The 22994-nt window shown below is 38.9% G+C and overlaps 1 protein-coding gene across 3 annotated transcripts in view; it reads left to right on the top strand.

The window, feature by feature from the left end:
* The first annotated feature begins 1242 nt into the window (after positions 1–1242).
* The window catches only part of LOC101155225 (extended synaptotagmin-2), a 53252-nt gene continuing 31500 nt past the window's right edge, over positions 1243–22994 (top strand). For 2 of the 3 annotated variants that reach the window (XM_023965408.1, XM_023965407.1), the window contains exons 1-7: positions 1243–1407; positions 3174–3562; positions 16459–16500; positions 17068–17202; positions 18181–18257; positions 18609–18681; positions 21580–21669. In XM_023965408.1, coding sequence (XP_023821176.1) covers positions 3194–3562; positions 16459–16500; positions 17068–17202; positions 18181–18257; positions 18609–18681; positions 21580–21669 — 786 coding nt within the window. In that variant the 5' untranslated portion in view covers positions 1243–1407; positions 3174–3193. The remainder of the gene's footprint in view (positions 1408–3173; positions 3563–16458; positions 16501–17067; positions 17203–18180; positions 18258–18608; positions 18682–21579; positions 21670–22994) is intronic. The other variant, XM_023965409.1, reaches the window with a different exon arrangement.

The following is a 22994-nucleotide window of genomic DNA, read 5'->3' as shown; positions in this document are numbered from 1 at the left end:
CTCAGCTACTGCTGTCACGGTTTTTGTTTCTTTGCTTTTGTGTTCTATTTGTCTTTTGTTTCTGTCATTTTTTGAGTTTAGTTTCCTGTTTTATTTTGAAAGGTTTCCTGTTGTTTTGTTGCCCCCCCCTTGTGTCAAGCTCTTCACTAATGCAGAAGAATTTAGAGATTTTGGAAACAGAGGCTTCAAATAAACATGAAATGTGGCTTTTAAAGACATTTAGGTTGTGGGATTTTGGTTAAAAAATGTATGATCATAAAGTTGTAAAGGTATGATCTTGTTGGACATGGGCCATCTCTTCTTTTTGCAAATGATCTCGTCCTTTTGGTTTCTTTTGGCAAGAACATCCGGCAAATAGGGAAGCAGTTGGGGGCCAAGTGTGAAACGGCTAAATGAGGTTCAGGGCTACCAATTTTGAGGCCATAGTTCTTGAGTGGAGAAATGTAGTGTGTCCTCTCTCTAGGTGGGTGGAGTGCTCCTGCCGCAGGTGGAGGCGTTTAAGCATTTTGGGATCTTGTTCATGAGTGAGGAAAGAAGGGAGTGTGAGATTGACAGGTGGATTGGTGCTGCATCCGCTCTCATGAGGTTGCTGAACTGGTGCCAAACATTTTTTTTTCTGTAGGGTGGCTGGGCCATCTGAAGACCCAGTGACCCTAGAAATAGGGTGGCAGGGCCCCTCAGAGATAGGGGGAGGAGTTAAGTCATCCGATAAAAACTCAGGGAAGAGCTGCTGCCCCTCAACATCCAGAGGAGCCAGCTGAGGTGGCTTGAGGATCTGTTTCGGATGAAGCCTCCATGGGAAGCTGTTCAGGGTATGTCCCACAGGGCAGAGACCCTGGTTCCCCAGAAAACTTGTAGAAACTATAGAAAAGGTGGAGGACGTGGGCTCAGACCTGGCCTGCGATAAATGGAAGAATATGGTTGGGTGTGATATTAAAGTTAAATAAAATTATGTTGTTTAGGATATTATCAAGCATTTCATAACAAAAGTCTTATCATTTCTACCACTTCAAAAAAATACATGATTAACTTAAAGAAAGTATAAATCTTTTCAAGATCCGTTCTCCATTACTGAAACATTGTTTTCAGTAAAAAAAACAAAACAAAAAAACAAAACAAAAACATTTGTTTTGAAAAATAGGTCGATGACTTTCTCTTAGCACCACAAGGGGTCGCCAGAGCCTCCCCGTCCTTACACCTCAGCAGAGTGACCTCTTTCCCGCGATGACAGTTTCCTGCTGATTCGCTCAGGCAGGCGGCTACTGCTCTCTTTCACACTGGGGGGGTTGAACCGAGAAGGAAGAAGGGCTGTTTGAGTGGAGCTCTTCGGCATGCAGCAGAGTTGGCCGCGGGAGTGAATTCTTTCTTTATTTCTCCGGGAAGAGTGAATGTCGCAGGCGGTTGGAGGTGAGTGTGGCGCAGACTCGGCGATCAAAGCGTTCAGAAGAACTGTAGTTTTCCGCTTGTGTTTTGGGTGAAGTACTACCTTCAGACGTGTCACTTTTGCGGCGTTGGGGTGGACTCCATACATTCACCAAAAGGTCCGACGTGTACGATATGCTTTTCTTAATTACAAGTAAAACGAAAAAAACTAATACTTAAAAACAAGATTACGACGAAATATTCGTGAATCTTTCAGTCTGCGCAGTTACAGTCACACAAAACTAGTATTTCAGGAAAGCAATATGCTCTCTTCACGCTGATGCTCTGCTTTCCTGGAGGCACCTAAAGGTAGCACGGAAAGAGAGTCGAGTTTTTTCATTTTTTTTGAAATAGGACACTAATTATATGTTTACTTTTACTTAGCACATGCCGAATCAAAAGTTTTGTTTACTTCCGATAAAACACGAAGTTCTAGAAATAATGGTGATACTCAGGAAAAGTACTTTAAACAAAAGGTTCTTTGTATAGAATACAGTGAAACTTTTTCCAGCCAATATGCAAAACAAGCGTAGTTAACTGAAAGAAGTTTGTTTTTGACTTATCAGAGTCCAAAAAGGTTACATTATGTTCAGGGCTATATCAGACCTGCACATTAAATTGCTTATTTATCGTTAGTGCAATGTCTCAAAAGACGGCATAAATAGGATCAACTTAAGGACCCACTCCAATGAAAATCACGTTTTTAACATTTTCTTCTAGCATTTTTCTGATGGAGGCCGTATATAGAGAAAATTAAGATTTAAAATGTGTTTCTGTGTATTTCTTTATTCAAATTTAGGAGAAGACGAAAAAATGGCATCTAAAAGCTTGTAGTTACGTAGAAGCTACAATAGACCATTTACAATAGATCAAAACATGATTGGAATGGGACTTTACATGCTTCCATGCAGACTAAACCATTTCATGGCAGCATGAAGTATTTGACCAATCAGATGGACGCCTTCACATTGTTGACCAATTGAATGGTGTCCTTTTATGATGCCTGCCTCCTATGTAGGCTAGGATTTCTTGGAGTACAATTTAAGTTAATTTGACTTTTATTTAAAATGAAAACCTGTGGCATTGAAACAGAAATGATGTATTAGTTGTTGTTCCTTTTTACATTTGACTATCGCAAGTCATATTATCATTGGAATAAATCTAATCTAATATTACACATTGCAAGATTTCTCATCTCGTGCCAGTATATATGTATATGTGTATATGATTGTGTGTGTTCTATTTGCTTTTTTAAAGTTTTATTTTACTTAATTGAATGCATTTTTTACTTTACACTGATAAATGTTGCATTGTTGCCATGTGCTCCTATTGGTCCAGAGAAGTATTACTTTTATAACGTTCATGATCCAGTTTAATAAAACTAAAATCGGATATTTTTTCCTGGAAAAGTGCCTTTCAATTTCTTATGATCAAAGTTGCTTTTTTTTTTTACCTGAAAGTTTTTATTTTACTTATGGTTGATTCAGATTCAATGTGTTTTCACATTGACTCCCACTTTTGTTTGTCGAGCCTGTAGATTCTTGTCATGCCATTTTGTCTGGATTTATCAGTTCCCCTCTAATGTTACCTAGAATTTGACAGCTAAGTCCTTTATTGTTCAGTTCGAAGGAGGCTTATACCCAGAGTCCATTACCGTGTTACCCCGCCCACTCTGTGATATTATTGTCTTGCGTAAGCAAACATATGCTTGTGTTAAGAAGCATACTAATGGGTAAAAATTTTCTCCCCAGAGGGCAAATAGTGTCAAAAGATGGAGGGTTCGGCACAACCAGGAGCGAGGTCGAATGGGCCCTCTGCAGCGCCCAGCAGCCAGGTGGATTCCCCCTTGAGCCCGCCTCTGTCCCCGCAAGAACCAACTGAAGAGGATCAGTCGTCTCTAGCCAATGTCACCCAAATGGGGATTGAGTTTGCCAAAAGCTTTGCTGTCATCTTCCCCATCTATGTTCTGGGTTACTTTGAGTTCAGCTTCAGCTGGATTCTGATTGGACTCGCCATGGTTTTTTACTGGAAGAAGAACTACGGCAAAAGGGACTACAGGATAAACCGTGCCCTGGCATACCTGGAGCACAAGGACAAAGTGGTGAAGCTGAGCTTGCCAACCACTGAGATGCCGCCATGGGTAAGTCCTGCTGCATGCACTGTTACATTTCCACTGTTTTGTTATCCTCCTGTTGTATTTTGAGTCTGGTTTAGGTTCCCCATTTAGCTTTGGTTTTCTCCCAGTAGCATATCTGGTTTACTGCCAGTCTGCCTGATGGTAGGATCTACCACCAGCATGTCTCTTCAAATTGAGATGAAGTTTGTCTGAGCTCAAACAAACTAGATCAAAGCAGCATGTCATAATTCTCCTGTCTGGGTTAGAGGTCAATCCTTGCAAACACTTGGACACCTGATGTTGAAGTAGAAAACACTGTCTGCTTCTTGAATAGTTTATTTTGTAGAACACTGCTGTTGGATAAAAGCATGTCAATGATTGTCATATTGATGACCTGAAAGGACCTAGAACCTTTGCTACATATCTTCTGCAGTAACTCAGTGGTTTATGGGGAAGTAGTGTGACTGGAACAGTGCTGTTTATTTGATGACCCACTGAGGGATTGGTGCATTCGCAGTAACAAGCAGGAATAAAGGCAGAAACGTGCCTGACATGTGACACTCCCCTTGTGTGGGGGGGTCTCATAAATAGCCAACTGAAAGGTCACGCATTCTCTCCTTTTGCGGGCCAAGCTCCTTATTTGTTCCATGGTTTAATAAACATCTAACTCGGTTCAGTCATGTTTCCCATCCAAAGGAGTAGTCAGTGAATCACTGGATGGAAACACCCACCTATGGCTCCTGAAATGAGCATGGTCATGTTTGTCTGTCAGCATGCAGTATCAGAGGGGTGTTTGACTGGGGACACAACTTCCACATAGTTGCCATTCCCCTTTCCCCGTCTTTTATGTCTGCCTCCCCCAGTTGGATAGCATCGTTTTGATTTGTATCAATGAAAAGCTAGGCTATTTTTGGAAAACTGTAAGGTGAAAGAATAAGTGTATACAGTGGTACCTTTCCTAACATACACAGATCATTCCAGCCATGTTTTGACTGTGCGGGATGCTCATAATGCTAGATGCTCATTAAGCTAGATGTTCGTTTTGGTTGAAGCTAGTTATAAACAACCATATTACATGTTCATAATGCAAGATGTTCAGAACCTGAGATAATGGGCGGCCGTGGTGCAGCGGTAGGGCGGTCGTCCCATGATCGTAAGGTTGCAGGTTCGATTCCCGCCTTGCACGCCCATGAGTCGAAGTGTCCTTGGGCAAGACACTGAACCCCACTTTGCCTCTGGTGGTAGGCGGGCGCCTGTGTTTGGCAGCGCAGCCGCCACCAGTGAGTGAATGTGAGTTTGACTGGGTGAATGGGTCTGTGACTGTAAAGCGCTTTGTGCTTGTAGGAAGAAAGGTGCTATACAAGTATACACCATTAACCATTTACCATTTGATAACACAAAATGGTCATAACGTGAAATGTTCATACCGCCAGATGTTCATAACTACAGATGTTTTTAATGTGGGATGTACATTGACTTGATGTTCATAACACAAAATGGTCATTACGTAAAATGTTTAGAAGATGAGATTTCACATTACTGAAATGTTCATAACATTAGAAGTTCAGAATGTGAGATGTTATTAACGCCAGATATTCATAATGCGAGATGATCAGAACACCAGATGTTCATAACATGAAATGTTTAGCACGCCAGATGTTTAAAAAGCGAAATGTTCATAATGCAACATGTTCAGAATGTGAGATATTCCTTATTTGATATTTTTATAGATGAAACACAGTTTCTTATAAACTTCTCTGGAAAATCATGTTGTCTGTCCCACAAAAAAATAGAAAAAAGAAAAAAGGGAATAAATTGAAAATGTCGACCAGGTACTTTTAAAGAGGTGGTTTTATTCACATTTTTTTTTAAATTGTCATGAAAACACAGCACGGGTAGAACCCTTCTAAAAAAAACAAGAATTGCCTGATTTTTTTTTTTTCTGTTGAAATTTGTAGGTTGTTGTTTGCATTAGGACAACTTGCTGTGAGTTTAAAATGTTTTGAAAAGAGTTATTGATTCAGGAATCTGTGAATATCTCATTAGCTTAGTTTAGCTGTTTTTGTGCGATTCCTGCTCAAACTAGTGCTGCAGTAAATTGTGGTAATCTGTTCATGATATGAAGACTTCTAGTGGAGTATTTGACTAGAATAATGAGCTTGAAATATATAGCGCTAATCATAATAGGAAGTAAATGGGCTGCAAAATCCATTTTTTGTTGGAGTCATAAACCACGTGATTGGGTCCAATTTTCAATCACGTCATCGGATCATGACATCCCCAGTCACTATATTGTTTGGTTATATTTCCCCAAATTTTTGCCCTCCCCAAATGTATACAGGACAAACAAGCCTGGTAGTTTTTGGAGCTCGCCCAGTTAAGCTGCTGCAGGTTGAGAATTTATTGGTCACCTGCCAATCAAAATAGCATATTTTTGTGGACTTGCATGTCTGTTAGTTTCACGTGAAAAACATTTGATGTCACGGAACAATACAAATGAGTTTTGAGTTTCCAACACTTGACAGATGTTGTGACCCATTACTTATTGAGGTTTTTTTTTTTTTACATAAAACCTAGTTCAACCAATCATGTTTGCTAAGAAAATTAGTTATTAAATTCAATAATTTTTTTCATATCTTCTTTTCATTTTCGGACTCATTTGCCAGTGGCCTCAGTATGTTTTACTTCCTCGGCCTGTACGTTTTGCCTGAGATTCTTGAATCAGATTACCTGTGCTTTAGTGTCAAACAGAAACAAACGTCTTACTCCTGTCATCTCTGAATGACGGATCTGCAGGAGGAATTGTGTCTCCTTGGTTTTGCCTTTCAGCAGTTATGCCTGGAATGAGGCCTTAGCGCTTGTGTGGGCAGGAGTTCATATGGAGACAATGGCACACTTCCATCAGTAAGAGTCAACGTGGTCTGTGCAACTGCTGCTGTCTTACACAGATGTGGGATTGCTGTGTGGGGATGTTTTTTTTTTTTTTTGTTTCCCCCATTTGTGATCCGTTACCATTGACTGTATATGATAACTGGACTGAGTCACCCCTTCCCCCTTGCATTCCATATAGGAAGTACCGTACTTGCGGGCTCCAAGAACCCAAAACTCCATAGATGAAATCCTAGGACAACGGATGAAATTTAGCTCCTGTGCTAACTCTGGCATATTTATGTTAAAGCAGCTGCTGAAACATTGTTTAATATGCACTGTCCTAATTCAAATAAATAAATTAATAAATAAAATAAATGTCTATAAAGAAATAAAGAGCTATTAACTACTAAGTCATTTTAGCGTCTGGATAGCTCAGTTGGTTAAGTGCAGGATTGGCACATAGGAACTGCTTCATCCCGTGCTTCATCCCTTGCTTCATCCTGTGTGGGACCTTGGGCAAGACCCTTTGCGCTACTGCCTAACTATGTAGCAACGAGTCCCCAGCTCGGATAAAAGATAGTGTTGTGTCAGGAAGGGCATCCTACGTGAAAGCTGAATATGCCAAAAGCGTAGACAGTAAATATTCCTGGACATACTGCCACCCCCCACCTCCCCTTACTGGCTCAAAGAAGCCAAAATCCCATGGAGAGCTATTGCGAGATAAAAAGCTATTACTTAGTCATTCTATTTGTCAGAATAACCATTCTTGCTCTGATACCTTTTTCTTAACATCTCCTTGCTAATCTTCTTGCTAATTCAAATTTATTATTTTTCATAGTATGTGATGTGTGCTGGACCCCATGTCAAACATTCAAAAAGTTTGATTGACAGATTCTCCTGTGATCACTTTCAAGTGGTAGGGTTGTGGCCTTGCAACTACCTCACTCCTGATTGGCAAGAGTGGTTGCCATAGAAATGAAGACTGACTCTGACCATTCACAATTTCTGGTTCTAACATGGGGACGTCCGTTCTACAAAAAAATGTGGACTGAATTGACTTAATTTTGTTGGAGCCAGAAGTAAGTCGTTTTCTGTGTGATGAGTGTCGACGCGCTTACTCAGTCCGGTTCTCAAATACAGTAATAGGTTGTTATGTATAAATAAATGCTTCTCAGTGGGATATTTCATAAGCGTTGCATTCTTGTAAACCTTTGATCCTAACATGCAGAAAATCAGACAGCTGAGTAAAGATGAGCAAAACAAGAACTGCACCGTTGAAGCTCCTAATGTGATTGGCTGTGAGCTAGATTCAATTATTGGTGCTGTTTTTGGTCATTTCTTTTTATTTACAGTCTTATTTGTTTTTTAACATTTTTTCCAACCAATCTGACATGTTTTAGATGAGAAACAGGAAAAAATGTAAGATAAACCAAAACTCCCACTATGCAAAGTGACGTTGTAAAGACGTCTTATTCACATCACCTTTAACATCTGTTGTCAGTCCCTTGAGGGTACAGAACGTTACGCCAGTTGATATGTTTTTTTCTACGTCCGGCTAACCTCGAGTATCTACGTCCACAGGACGTCTTCATGAGGACTAATTGTAGTCTGCAAATCCCTCAGATGTGGTCGTTGTAAACGTTTATTCTACCTCTGTCTTAGGCTACCTCTTTTTTTCAACGTCTGGCTAACGTCCAGAATGGACATACACAGAATGTTTTTATAGGGGCCTATTGTATAGACGTTTTTCTGTTCCATCAGATTCTGAATTTTATAAACCCCTTGAAATTTTAATTTTGAGAATCAACATTTTAATGGCCCAGAAATTCGATGTAAAAAAATTAGAGGGGAAAGAAGTCGTTTATTGTCTCACTAGAACAGCTAGTCGATCTAAGAACGCATCGATATCCAGCCAATCAAATCGTGATACCCACGTGACGTCAGCGTTACTATAGGAGGTGTTTAAAAAGAAATGTTTTTGAGTACAAATTAAGTCTAAGAAGTCCAGATCTGGAGGTGTGCCCACAAGAACGTGTTCCAAACAGGAGCGAAGTCTGTGAAGGTAAATATGTTCCAAAAAGAACGCACTTGTAGATTTGAAGTGAGAACTTGTAATATAGAATGTGAGAACTTACACACCAAAAATCTGCCTCTGTGTGTAAAAATCTTTGGCTGTGAACTGACAAATTCCCATTTGCATGTGTTCATTTAGAGTTACAACTTCAAATCTGTGATCACAACTGCTCAAATGTGCTGTTGCGTGTGCTCGAATCTGCTTTCTCATTAAAATGCAGGAAAAAAGTGACCTTTTTTTCTTTAGAAATGCACTTGTAGTTCACTCAATGTGTTAATACAAAATGATTGAGATACTCTGTCACGTTTCAACGTTTATCAGGAGAGTTATTGAAGCAGGAAGTCGGAATCTGTGAAGGCCTTTCTAACTTTACCAAATCCTCTGAGTGCTGCACTGTGATTGGTTGACTCCGTTTTGACACAACACCGGCTTGGTTTGCTGCACTCTTGGGCTCCTATAGAAACGCTGACGTCACGTCAGTGTCGTGATTTGATTGGCTGGATATCGACGTGTTCTTAGATGGACTAGTTTTTCTAGTGAGACAATGAAAGCGACTTCTTTCCCATCGAATTTCTTTCATTGAATTTCTGGGCCATCAAAATGTTGATTCTTGAAATTAAAAATATTTAAGACAGAAAATAATATCTAGGGGCACAAAATTTTGCTGTTTTGCTCTCAGAAAGAAAATTCAAAGGTTTAAAGAATTCAGAAAGAAAATTCAAGGGTTTATAAATTTAGAATTTGATGGAGCAGAAAAACTTCCATACCTATTTTAGTCCAAATGTGGTTATTGAAGACATTTATTTCACATCAAACTTGATTTTAGACATTGTTTTTTTACTGCTCTGTGGATGTCATTTCAGCAGCTGCCTACTGTTCCAGTTCATTTTCCTGTAGCTTCATTTGTAATAGTAACAGTAAATAAAATAACATGACAATCTATACTCATTTTCTGCATATTTTATTGCATAAAATACAATAAGAATTAAAGCTCTGAAAAAACAAATAAAAGAACATGGGAATACAAACCAGTTTTGGGTTTCTTCACATTTAATCAAGAGCAGCTTTGTGTCCTCCACCTCTTCTTATCCACTCTAGGTGCATGGTTCAGATGCTCTGCAGCTTGCATCCTCACAAAGTTCTCTGTTGTCATCTCATGAATCCTTATGACTTTTTATGCAAGAGTAGAAAAAAACAAGTCACTGGAAATATGTAAACCCAATTTGCAGTCATAAACCAAGTCCTCCATTTTGTAAGTAAAAACATGTTTCTTGTGCATCCACTTTTAAGCCTTTAAAACGTATATAGCTTCCTATCCATCCCCTTTATGTTGTTTTACCCTTGCTTTAGGGGCTTTAGTTATACAGTTAGTTGCTTGTTCTTTGTGCTAATCTTAGCAAATTTAGCTTAGCTTCCTTACATGCTCTTTAGGCTAACTTGTACATTTGGTTAACATAAATAGTTTTAGGCACTGTAGCTTTATCTGATGGGAATATATTACGGACAGAGCAGGTTTAAGTAGGAAAACATCCAAATAAAACCTAAATGAACATATAATTAAGATGACAAAACATACCTTAGACTTAGTGGTAAATGTTTGCATGCCTCCAGCCAGTCAGAGCCGACCGGCCGTTTACAGAAACTGAAATTCACATGCACCAAATACATGCGCTGTCTCAGCCAATCAGAGTAGCGTTTTCTGTTTAGGCTCAGACTCAGAGTTTTGTTGCCTGGTTAGTAAAGTATAAATGACTGACTCATAACTTGGCTGAAATGGAAATCGAACAAATTTTCTGAGCCTATAAATAAACTAAAAATAATTTTCCGAGTCCTTTTCACAAAGTGAAAATCACTTTTCACAAAGTGCATTTTCACATAAATGAATTGGTAGATCATGAAAAGATGAAATAAACAGTTCACGAAAATGTAAAATGAAATAAAAATTCAAATCCTGCACTGGTTCTAGATGTTACAGTGATGTCTAATAAAATGTCTATCCAACGTTCAAACGTTAAACTTAAATTGACCTGGAAATTATGTTATTATTAGACGTTAAATAGTGGACCAAATATGCACGATGGACATTATGGACAATCAGAACTGGTTTTTTGCCAAAAGGACACAATATAGACTCTATCTGTATGTCCGTAAAACATCTAATTAAAATGTCAATCTGACGTTTAAATGCTAAACCAAAATTGAATTAGAAGTGAATTATTATTTGACATTAAATCATTGAAAAATATGCACATTGTATGGATGTCCAGAACTGGTTTAACACCAAAGAGATGTAATATAGACTGGATCTGCACGTCCATATGGCGTCTAATAAAAATGTCATTCTGACGGCCAAATGTTGACCTGTAATTGACGTTGAAATGAGGTTATTATTAGATGTAGAAATAGTGGAAATAGTTTGCACGTTGTCTAGACGTCCAGAACTAGTTTTCAACGCAATTTAGACTGAATTTGCATGCCCATATGACGTCTAATGTTTAGCGGAAACTTTTTAGATTTACCATAACCTTCTGTAATCACCCTCCTAACCACCCCCTCTCTAACATCCCTCTCTCTTCTTCCCTCCTTTCCTTTTCTGTCCAGTCCAACAGAAAAGATTTTCAAATATGATTAAAATGAATAAAGTTTGGTCTCGATTACAAAAGAGGTTTATTCAGGTATACCTCTGGTTTGTCAGAAGATTCAGAACCCACTGTTGTTAAAGTAAAATATGTACAACACAAGAGGCCTTCAGCTCTCATCTGTTTGCCCAGCTGAACAGGACAAGTTTAAAAAAATTTTTTTTTTACCATAACGTGCAGCTTCTTCATTCCATCATTTTCTATTCGCCCAACCAATGCCTTTTCTCCCTCCTTTAAAAATTAGAAGTGTTTTTGTCAAAACCCTGATCTTCTTCTTGTTTGGCATTAACTTGATGCCTGCATATACGGATGTAGCTACATTAGAGTGTACTTTGGACAAAAACACCTGCTTATTGTAATGTTACAAATCCCCGGTTGTGCATAAGTTGGTTTGTGCATGAGTTATGGCAGGTTTGCGGCAGGGGAGGGAAGTTGTGTGTATTGGCTCTGGGTTGTGAATGTGAGGTTGGATGTTGTTTATGGAAAATCCCTGACAGAATGGAAGAGATCGCCCACGCCACCATTACAGAAACCGTCTGACTCTTTGAGTCAGCTTTTCAACTCCCTTGAATTTTTGGAGGGTGGGGCCCTATTCTGCATTTGGGAATGGAAACGCTAGATGATGAAAGCAGCCTCTGCTGCCCTGGTCTTCTCTACCACACTGTTTCCATGTGGTTTTTTTTTGCTCAGGCTGTATAGTATGACTAGAAACTCTATGAGCTCTATTGTCAGGATGTGTTACAAAGCAGAATGTCTTTTCCTTTTTATCCTCATAGTTCTTTTTAATTGATCACCTTAATGTGCTGTAGCCTGTCTAACACATCAGTGCACAGTAAACTACAGACTGCTTTTGTTCATTTGCCTCCCTGAAATAAACAGCCTTTGTTTGGTGATGATGTGACATCGCTCTCTATCTCTAGACCCCAATAAAGCCTCTCAGAGATTTGGCTTCATTCTAACCATCTCCATCCCTTAAGAGAAGTTTTTGCTTCTCTTTTAGTATGAACTGAGAACACACCATCATTCAGTCAAAAATGGCCCTTGAGTGGCAGAACTAAAGGATAAAAATCATGACATACTCAGAATAGTTGAAGCATCAAGCATAGAAAAAAAAAGACTACCACTGGAAAAACAAGGAGTTGTTGAAGCAAAAGGGACTGGTCAAATTCAACAAATATGTACCAAACCAAATGTATAATTATACAGTTCTGCTAAGTTTCCATTTGTTCAAGCCTGGTAGAACAGCTGTGCTGCATTACTTTAGTTGTAAAGGAAAAAAATAAATTACTTTCAGTGGCTCCATTTATGGAAAGTCTACTGACGAAGATCTAGTGTTTCTTCCGAAGTCCAATGTGGTTACTTTTTGTTTACACCGGGCATGTCCCGTCCGTGCAAGTAGAACTATATTACCAGTTTGCGCCTACTGTACAGGAACAATTTTTAATCATTAAAACTAAGTAATTAATGTCTCATAACAACAAAAACTGTGAGGCTGACTGAACATTTAGCATTCAAGACAAGCTGGTTTTCGCGAGATCTTGTGGTTTTTGTCTGCTGTAGAGCTGCTCAAAGAGGCTCAGTGTCCTGTGGTGGCAACTGGTGGTTGGGGGTTTATGTGGAAAACATGAGTCTGAGGCTGAATGACACTCATAAATAATTGAATATATATTGTCTGGACAGCATTTTCCATTGATGTGAGCATCACCAAATGAAATAACACGATATATCGCTGAATCTATTTTCCACTATACCCCTAGTCTGTAGCCGGGGGTTGGGGACCACTGATCTAGACGTTTTGGTTTCCTGTCTCTCTAGATTCAGAAATATTCACACCTGTCAATTTTATTTTTGTTTGTTGTGGCTGTCACGTCTGCAAAGTGGGAATCAGTTCCACGATCTCACATGAAACTGCAGTTGATTTTCTTTCCAAAGATGGAGAGATATTATTTTGTTAATGATCAGGAGAGCCTGCTCACCCCTGGCTGCTTTTGTTTTCTGTCTCGCACACATGCTTTTTGTTCAGGGCGCAGCTTCGTGGACAAGAGTTTTCAAAAACAACCACGGCATACTTCAACTGTGACTGTGACTTTCTCATAGTTGAGGAAGATGCTTTAGATGATCTTTCAATTTTTTCTTTTTCTTCCAAAAGCGATCGCACAGCAGCAGAATAGCTGTTTGACATGTGTGAGGCTGCAGATATGGAAAACACGTCCACAAAATTAACTCAGAACAGTCCAGGAAGCTCTGTTCTAGCAAAAGATCAATGGGTTTCATTGGAGATTAGTACCTATGCAGACACTGCATACAACAAAACCACATTAAATAATTAAATATGAACATATATTTAGTCCTGATTTCTGTGAGATTAACTACAACTTAAAAAACAACAGATCCTTTCTGTCTGGTTTTCAGCAGAGTCATCTTAGACTCTTTATGGGTAAAATAATACATCTATGCATAACTATTGCACAGTTTTTAGTTGCTGTCAGGTCTTATCAGATCTGCCTGGTTAATTCTGATGAGAAGAAATGATACAACTGAATGGAAGCTTTTTAAAAGAGAGTTGCACTTTCGAGTTCAACAAACGTCATTAAACGATGAGGAAGGTATTCTCCTTTCATGACAAAGAGGCTAAGAAGCTTTGGCATCTAAAGCACAAAAACAAGCCGTTCTGGTTGAATCAAGAAATCTTATCTTAATTATTCAGGAGGCCAAACCTAAAATGGTGATCGCTTCCTTCCTTTTTTAAACGGAGATGCAGCAGGGTGGTCCAGATTGTTTGTCTCTCGTTGAGTCTTCCCCTCTTTGAAGAAGGCAGTATCACGCTTGCTCTAAAGCGGAGAGGCGTATTTTCCAGGAAAGGAAATCATTTGTTTGTTTTTTTGTTTTGTGATTACTTTGTTTTTGCTTTAGAGAAAATGTACTTTAATTTTTAAACCCTCACATCATAAGTTACCCCTTTGAATGACACCAGATGCAATTAGTATGCCAATTCTTTGACTCGTTCAGTTTCACACATTTCTGCCTTCCTGTTTTATTTTCAGCTTTTCCTTTTGATAAAATGTTTTCTTTGAGTTGTTTATTAAGTTTTATTGAAAACCTGTGCTGCCAACTCTTCCATTAGTTTGTTTTCTATAGCTCACTCATTTTTTCAGATATCTGAAAAACATTTTTGCCCCTTTAAAGACCTACCCTGAGGAAAATTGTGTTGTGGGGGCTTTTAACATGCTCTTGATCGGGGAGATACTTTCGGGAAATTGAACTTAAAATGGCATTTTTGGGTATTTTTTTAGTTAAATAATTGTTAATCAGGAGCAGATGATTAAATACCGTTTGAAAGAGATCGTATTTGTGACGTAGAACACACAATGGGTGGGCCACAAGCTCCCAGCTCCGCTTAAACAGAGCGCTCTCAACAGTGGGAACGGTGGCGGGTTGTTCCGGGCCAACAGTCCCGCCCACAACTCAGAGGCACATTTCTAATGAACTACTGCTGGTCTGCAGAAACTATGTCCTAGTAAGGGACACAGGTTTTTTTGGTTTTGTCTAAAAATGGCATAATCATAATGAAAAGACCACTGGGAATGCTTTTAAAATAGCTGAAAAGATGATTGGAGTTGATCCTTAACCATGCAGCCCTCACTTTTGTGTCCATATACATCAGGAGTCTGTTCCTGATTACTTTTGCACAAGTCAATATTTTCACTTTTTCCCACTTTCTAAATAAATACACCTGTTTCTCTGTAGGTAATTTAACTACAGTTTAACCACTATCAACTGAAACGTATCATCAACCACAAATTATGATACCAATCGAATCGTTAAAATTAATCATTACACCCCATTGTTGTTTCAGTTTTTTTAGTTTTTTGCTTTTTATGTTGTGTCACTCTGGTTGTCTAACCATCAGATAAAGATGGTGACAAAGTTGATGTGGTCAAATCTGACTGACCAATGTTTGCTCAAACAGTCTTTATCTGTTGTCATCTTAAAGCATAAAACAAGACTACAGCAGAACTACACACCTGGGTTGAAGGGATGGTTTGTTTGTTTTTTCTTGATCACGGGTGAGACATATATGAGAAAATGTATTTATGTCTTAAAAGTATCGCCAGACTGTCGAGACTTTTGAGCTTGGTCAGGGTTTCTGGTTGTGGCAGCTTAATTGCTGATGCTGCCAGGTCATGGCAGACTTTCAAACCTTAGCGAGAACAATGAATAGAAAACCAGAAACTACTGAATTTACAGTAGACCACCTTATGTAACACATATATGCTTAAATATGCTTCTTCTATTGCCTTAGACCACACTTATGACCACACTACATACAATACCTAGAGGGGTCAAGAGGCAGGCGATTGGTCAGTGGAATTAAGGGGAAGTCTTTGTAGAGAACTGCAGTATTCTTTATGTTTGCCTCTTTTATCTGCAATAATCAGCCTTTGCAGAAAGTGGAACAAGACAGACTGATCAAACTTAATTCACAATAACCTCCAACAGTGTTCACTTTTAACTCATAAACTAAAGAGCCATGCTGTTACTTTTTCAGTTTAATATGTTGAAGCACAGTACATTAGTCTGCCAGGCTCCTGACAACAGTATCCATTCAGTGCTCCAACTTTCCATCAAACAGTGTTTAACAAAGTTGTACTAAAACATTTATACTGACGCTGTAGCACGGAATATGAGTTACAGGTTAAAGGAGAAACAACCGAATTCCTACGTAAGGCACACTGGATTAAAAGCTGTGTTGTCGATGGTTGAGGTTAAGTCTGCCTTATTGCGGTAATTTAAAACTGACTGATATGTAAATCAGTCAGTTTTTGCTGTAGAATTTGTCACCTGGGAGACAACCATTGCAAAAATGACGAAGGTTGGATAACCATGTCAAAGATGGGGGGACAAAACTGTTTCAAAAATTGGTTTCTTGAACTCATCTAAAAATAGTTTTCTGGAAACAATTGTTTGGTGATTCCCACAATGCTTCAGTCTCATATGACATGTGGGGGGGGGGGGGGGGGGGGTGAGAGGATGACACTATGACTCTTTCTGGCTACAGATGCTCACATGGCTGCACAAAGGTCATTCCAGCTGTTATGCATTCTTTGCTTTTCTGGTTTCCCTGCAGACTTTATAAGAACTTTTTTCTTAAATCTTGTTATTTCTATTTTCACCATTTTCTAATCAAAAAGGTTAAATATTTTTTAGATCATCCTCAATCAGGCAAAACTTGGTGAACACCAGCTTGGGGATGCTGGGAGATTTTTAAACCAGAGCATTGATTGCCAAAATCTAAATCATGACGGTAACCCCAGCACTTCTGTGTTTCATTTCAGGTCCATTATCCAGATGTGGAGAGAGTGGAGTGGCTTAATAAGGTACACACAGACCCTTCACTTATCTACATCCTCATTTGCTCCACAGAATCTTCTGCTGTTGGTTTGCAGAAAGCTGTAGCCAGGTAGGTTTTATAAATAGGAGCCTTGACCCAGTGATTCTGCTCTGCAGAGAAGATGCATTACTCTCTGCACTCGTTTGAAGACACTTTTAGTTCAAACTTAATGGTTATGCATGAACCTGGAAACGGCTATACCATAAGAATGGTCTATGTTGTGTCTGTTTTTGGTATTTATTGGTACAATATCTGCTTAAAAGCCAGTAAAATAAATGAATGCTCCTCCAGGCACACAATTACCACAATTCATTGCAAAGTGTTTGTGGACAATCAATAGAAGCTGACCTTTTGCTTGGCATGCTTCGTGAATATGTCTTACTGGGGTTTTAAAGTGCTGGCAGAGTCATTGCCCATGCATTTATCTCACTGAAAATCCTCTGATGCTGTATTCATTCAACAGCCATCATTACATTCTTAAAGCTGCAGCTAGAGTGGGTCTGGTTTGGACATCTTTTCATTTTTCTTGATCAGTTGTTGTCCTCTCTTGCAGACAGTAAAGCAGATGTGGCCGTTCATCTGCCAGTTTGTGGATAAGCTGTTCAGAGAGACCATCGAGCCGGCAGTGAAGGGCGCCAACCCTCACCTCAGCAGCTTCTGCTTCACCAAGATTGACATGGGCGACAAGGTGGATAAATGATAACACCTAAATGTTTCTCTTGTCTCTATTTGTATCTGCTTTTTGTCAATGAGTGTCGTTATATGATTTATTTAATGCATCAAATCTGGTAATTGTCCCCCTTTAGTCTTCTTTGTTTAAGCCTTGGTCACAACCACCCTTACGGGTGGAAATGGGCTGTCTGTTGGCAGAAATGGGCAGACCCGAACACAGCACGGATGTGGTCCGCAGGAGATATAAAAGTCATAGGGCGAAAATGGTCGTGCACACTTTTTCTACAGGCATGTTGAAAAACATGCCTACGACGGGTCGTAACGAACTTACATAAACCCTTACATAAAACACAAGGGTAAGTAAAGATAAAGTGAGACACAAATTTTTTGTATGGATTTTTCATTTCTCAACCCCCCCCCCCCCCCCCCCCCCCCCCCCCCCCAAATCCTGTGGTCTGCGCAAGGAGCCTGTTAGTTCTGTTCAGGCTCCTTGCTCAGTTTGTTCTCCTAGAATTGAGGAAAGTAGACAATCGGAGTGTAGTTTGTGTTGGCATCCTATGGATGTCCTACAGACACTTGCATAACATTTGCACAACCCTTGCTTGCAGCATTTGTGCACGGTCAGTAAAGAGCCAGTACCTTAGTAACGACCAGAGTATGGCATAAGGACAACGTACAACTACACTATTCGTATCCCATAAGTTTTTCCCTTAAATACTTCACAATACACAGACTCGACAATGAATTTTCATAACGTGGCCTTACGAGCCCCAACGTAACTGCAAGGCACACCTGAACTCCTTTTAGGATGCATCCATTCCGGTCTATGACTCTCCACGGACCCGGGAAACCCAAAAATCCAAATCACCTGTATGGGTTAACCCCCATGTGACTCAGGCTTTAACTCACAAACTACAGACACAAATAGCTTGAAGTGAGGTTCTGGGCAGGTTTGACAAATGCTCATTTCTACACATCTTTTGTGTTCCTGCAGCCGCTAAGAGTCAATGGGGTCAAAGTTTACACTGAAAACATAGACAAGAGGCAAGTCATCATGGACCTGCAGATCAGGTAAATCTCTATCCTGACAACACGACAATAATTTGTATTGTATAACTCTTCTGATGATTTAAGAAAAATCAGTTATTTATCATCATAGGATTTCCAGTGAGTCAAAATGTTTAAATAAATGAATGATTGATGTCAGGAAAACTTGAATCCTTAGTAAATCTACATATAACTAATACTAGTTTCTGACTTTGTGCCACCCTTACGGATTTCTTTTTCGATCTGTGTTTGAATAGAACTTAATGTGCTGAGTTCCACAGATTCTGAAGAAAGATCACTGTTCTCTTGTCTTTTTGGTTGCTTTTTCCTCTCATCTTAGAAATACCCTTGTTCTTGTTTTTTTCTTTTTTTCAGTTTTGTGGGGAACACAGAAATCGACGTGGACATAAAGAAGTATTACTGCAGGGCTGGAATCAAAAGCATACAGGTAGGGCGGGGGGGCTTCATCATTATATATACTAGTGCTGTCATGCGATTTATTTTTTGTGCGATTAATTAATGATGTCCTGTTTATTTATCTAATTATTCTTGTTTTAATCTGTGACATTGTTGCACAGTAAAAATCCAATTACAACTAAAAAAGTGGCTTCATAAAGTTTTGCAAATATAACAAACTTCCAACCTTTACTTTTACACGAATGAGGGGCATTTTTTTAAATCTTGGAACAATTACGAAAAATAAAAAACATCATTTCCAGAGTGCTCTAATTGAACACATAGAATAGTAAGTAAACTTTTCTAAGCAATCAAACAAATATTTACCACAAACTCCTTAATAATACCTTGTTAGCATTCCTTATTCCACAGTTTACTGTCCCATGCAATCAGCTCTCGGCATACCCCACTAATTAAGGGATAATGAAGTGTGCAATATTAGAAATTACACATGCTGTGGACGCCTGAACCATCCTCCGCATCGCGTTGAAAGGTTTTGCGAAGTGCGTTAACACTGTAATGGTAATATAACAACGTGCCAGTAAGCCTGCTGAGCCGGCACCGACCTCGACTGCAGCGGCAAAGGAAAGCCATATATATGCTGGTATAAAGCGTCAGTTTAGAGAGAAAGTTCACCTCTTACCGCTTGTCTTTGTCCAGATAATGAAGCAAAAGTTTGTTTTAAAGAAGCCAGTGAAGTGATATAGAACATTCAAGCTATGTGACCGGAAATTCTTTTTTTGGTGTGCATTATCACTGTGGACTATCACTTTTTAATCCACGCCCACCAACCAATCAAAATCGAGTATTCACCCAGACCTTAAGGGCCTTATCCTTCAAATAAAAGATAAAAGTTGTGGTGGTGTGGGCTTGTTTGGATTAGTTCCTTAAAGAACTACAAAGTCGCACATTGACGATGTAACCTCAGTGGCACTGCATGTCTATTGAAATATTTGAGCTAATAATTGTAGCTTGGCATATACTCTCTTTCTGATTTACTTCATGTTTTCTGAATAAATATATTAGGTTTACAATGGTTGGTTTTCCTAAATTTCATTATTTTAGCCTCTTTTTTCAGTAGTTGATTATAAAAGATGGAAAATTGTAACAAAACTTTTTTCCTTAAAAATGTTTCTGATTTTTAAATTCATAAGAACTAAATACATGATTCTAATTGACTCTAATATGTCATTCTAATGACATATTTTATAATTAAACCACACCTCTCGGCTTTATTTTTTTTAATGCATTTTATGAATCAGCTGCTAAAGCAGAGGGGGGCATCTGTCATCTTTCAGCCATAGCGTTTGCCCTGTTACCTCTGCACAGAGACTTGCATTGAATGTTGACACAGGAGCGATAACAGATGTCAGCTGTTGGCACAGAGTCAGGCCATATTTACAGATCAGAGATCACAGAGGCAGGGAAAGTGAGCCCAAAGAAAGTTCATTGAAGTTTGATGGGATCAGTTATGACACACAGTCAATATTAGACTATTAGCTGACCTGAATTACCAGGTTTCCCTTTTTTAGAAAAATATATATTCTAGTTTTAATATAAAAGTTCTCCTCTGATGAAGCCCTGTTCTGGCAGAACCGAGGCTTTACTGCTGGCGCTGAGCTAGGATTTGACTGCTCGGAGCAACCTGCCACCAAATTTGGTGCTGCAGTCGAATGGTCTGCATGTCTGGGCTTTGAGTCACTGAAAGGCTGTGTGTGTCTCCACCAGCTTGTTTTTTGAATTTTTTCCTTTTACATCGATTGCTCAGCTTTTAGTCCTGAATATAGATTATGTTACGACATTAAGTGGGGTTCAACTTTAATGCCCTGACACAAGAAGGAAAGAAGAAAGTGAAGAAAGCCTCTGAGGAAGCAGGAGCACAACCTCAATTCAAAATGTAATAAGTCTGTTTGCAGCCTGTGCTCTGATCATATTGCCAAAATCTCTTCACTTTAACTGTTGCTTTGGAAACATTTGAGCCAACACAGTACTGTCCCTGCTCTGATTCAGGAGCCGAAACCGAAGCTGCGTTCTGTACTTTGGTACAATAGAAGAACAAAAAATGCAGCAACAAATTGCGCACACCTTTCTGAGACTAGGTTTTTACTCTGTGACTAATTTTGTGCTAAAATGGCTTCGAGCAAATACTTGTGGCCTGTCAAAGCATTCTACATTATTCTTGAGAAAAACTCTGCCAGTTGTACCGGGCATTAAATAAGTATCTGGAGACACCAAAATAACTGCTAGTTGTGGGTCATTTCTCAGGAACAGATCACGTTTTACTGCATGTTCAGTACAAATGCTAGAAAAAGGACTTGATACAAACTTGATTAAGGCCTAAAAGATTTATTTGGAACAAAATTGCACAAGTTTTTATTTGGAAGCAAGGTTTTGTATGAAAATGTTCAAGTTTAACTTTCCTTTTAGCTGTTATTTTACGTTGGAGAAAAGCTTCTTTCAATACTGCTGTGAGTGACAGATTCTGTCCAGGTTTTCATAGCCCACTTGTTTTGACATCTAGATCAACAAAACATTACATCCCTGATCATTTTTATATAAATACTGGAAAAATATTCCTTGAAAAACTAAGATTTTACCCCCCTAACTCTGCATTTACGTTAATGTTAGCAAAAGCCACAAGAGGCCCAAGTGTGTTTAATTTCTTATAAAAAATACAAACATTTCCCATAAAAGTTTGGTTTGATTTGTGATTGTTTTTACTTGTTACATCCAAGTCACAGCAAATTAACTGATTGGTGCCTAAATAAATAATAAATAAATATCACATGTTTTACTGGTGAAGCTGGGTCCTGAAGGTCATCAGAACCAGTTAAAATCAGGATTTCTTTGTATGACAGGAAGGGTGATGTTATTCTGTTCTTCTGTGCAGCTTCATGGAACGTTGCGAGTGGTGATGGAACCGTTGCTGGGAGACATGCCTCTGATCGGAGCTCTGACTGTCTTTTTCCTACAAAAACCTGTAAGTTCTTTCACAGTTGTTCCAGAAATTAAAATCTTTATATATGTTAATATATTCAAATTATAAGCCGTTTATAAAATGTTATTTATAATTTTTTTTCCTGATTTGAGGCTTACTTCATTTCCTTACAGCATCTTATTGAACGCTGCTTAGCTCCACTTGTCCTTTATCAGTGCATTCCTGAATCCTGGCTTCCTTCCTGAGCTCCAGGAAGTTTGTCCTCCATAGTCAGCCTTTGATGCAGGCTCCCAGTGGAAAATAATCACTGCCCAACACTTCAAATGCGGAGTTATCTCTTCTTTAGCAAACATATAAATTAAAATCAGAAGAAGGCAAGATGACCTCTGTTTTAGATTAGAAATGAAGATAGCAGATCTGGCACTAATGAGGAACAACTGAGGAAAGATGAGGGGAAGAAGAAGCACAAGGGAAAATGACCAAAACAAAAAGTGTTTTCAGGAATTCATTTTTATTAACTCTTTGAAAGAAAGACTCAGCTGTTGCAAAATAAGGCAGTATTTAAAGACTGGAAGGTGAAAATCCTGTTTTTGGTGTTTTTAACTTGTTCTTTTGGCATTTATTAGAGGACATATAAAAAGAAAATTAAGCTTAAATTTGCATTTCTAAGTATTTCTTTATTCAAATCATTGTGAATCAAGGGTAGATGTTTTACATTTTACGTAATAGCTCTTTGAAAATCATTGAAAAAAGTTTCAATTTAAAAAAAATAATATATCCCCTATATCAGGCATGTCCGAAGTCCAGCCTGTGGGCCAAATGGGGCTCACATTGAAATTTCCACCAGCACGCAGACTACTTTCATAAAATCAGAAATTGGAGGGTTTTTTCTGTACTTTATGACACAACTGTGTCTGTTTAATATGCCAAGAGACTGTGGCTGTTTTCAAGGAGTTAAATTTCACGAGGGAATACTGGACAAGACATGACGTAAGGGCTAATGGCCGACGAAGTGTGCATTATTACTTTTTAACGCACGCCGTAAAAGCCTGAATCGTCCAACGCTTATACCATGGTCACTTACATAAGCAATGCATATTAATCAGGTTTTAGTCCTTAATTCTTGTTTCTTTTCCGATTTGGATCGCTTTTCTCACAAAAAGCGGACTATTTGTTACGCGCCGCACCACGTAACAAATAGTCTGTGTCGCGCCGCACCAACGCTGCAGTCAAGATTCGGCAATATATATATGCTGATCGTCCCGATGGGTTGAATAAAGCATCAGTTCAGAGAAAAAAGTTCACCTCTTACCTCTTGTTTTTGTCCAAATGATACAGCAAAAGGTTGTTTTAAAGAAGCCGGCGCA

Source organism: Oryzias latipes, chromosome 17, assembly GCF_002234675.1.
Source record: "Oryzias latipes chromosome 17, ASM223467v1".
In the NCBI taxonomy this organism is placed as follows: Eukaryota; Metazoa; Chordata; class Actinopteri; order Beloniformes; family Adrianichthyidae; genus Oryzias; species Oryzias latipes.
The sequence above is the reverse complement of the archived record's forward strand: the minus strand, read 5'-3'. Positions and strand labels throughout refer to the sequence as shown.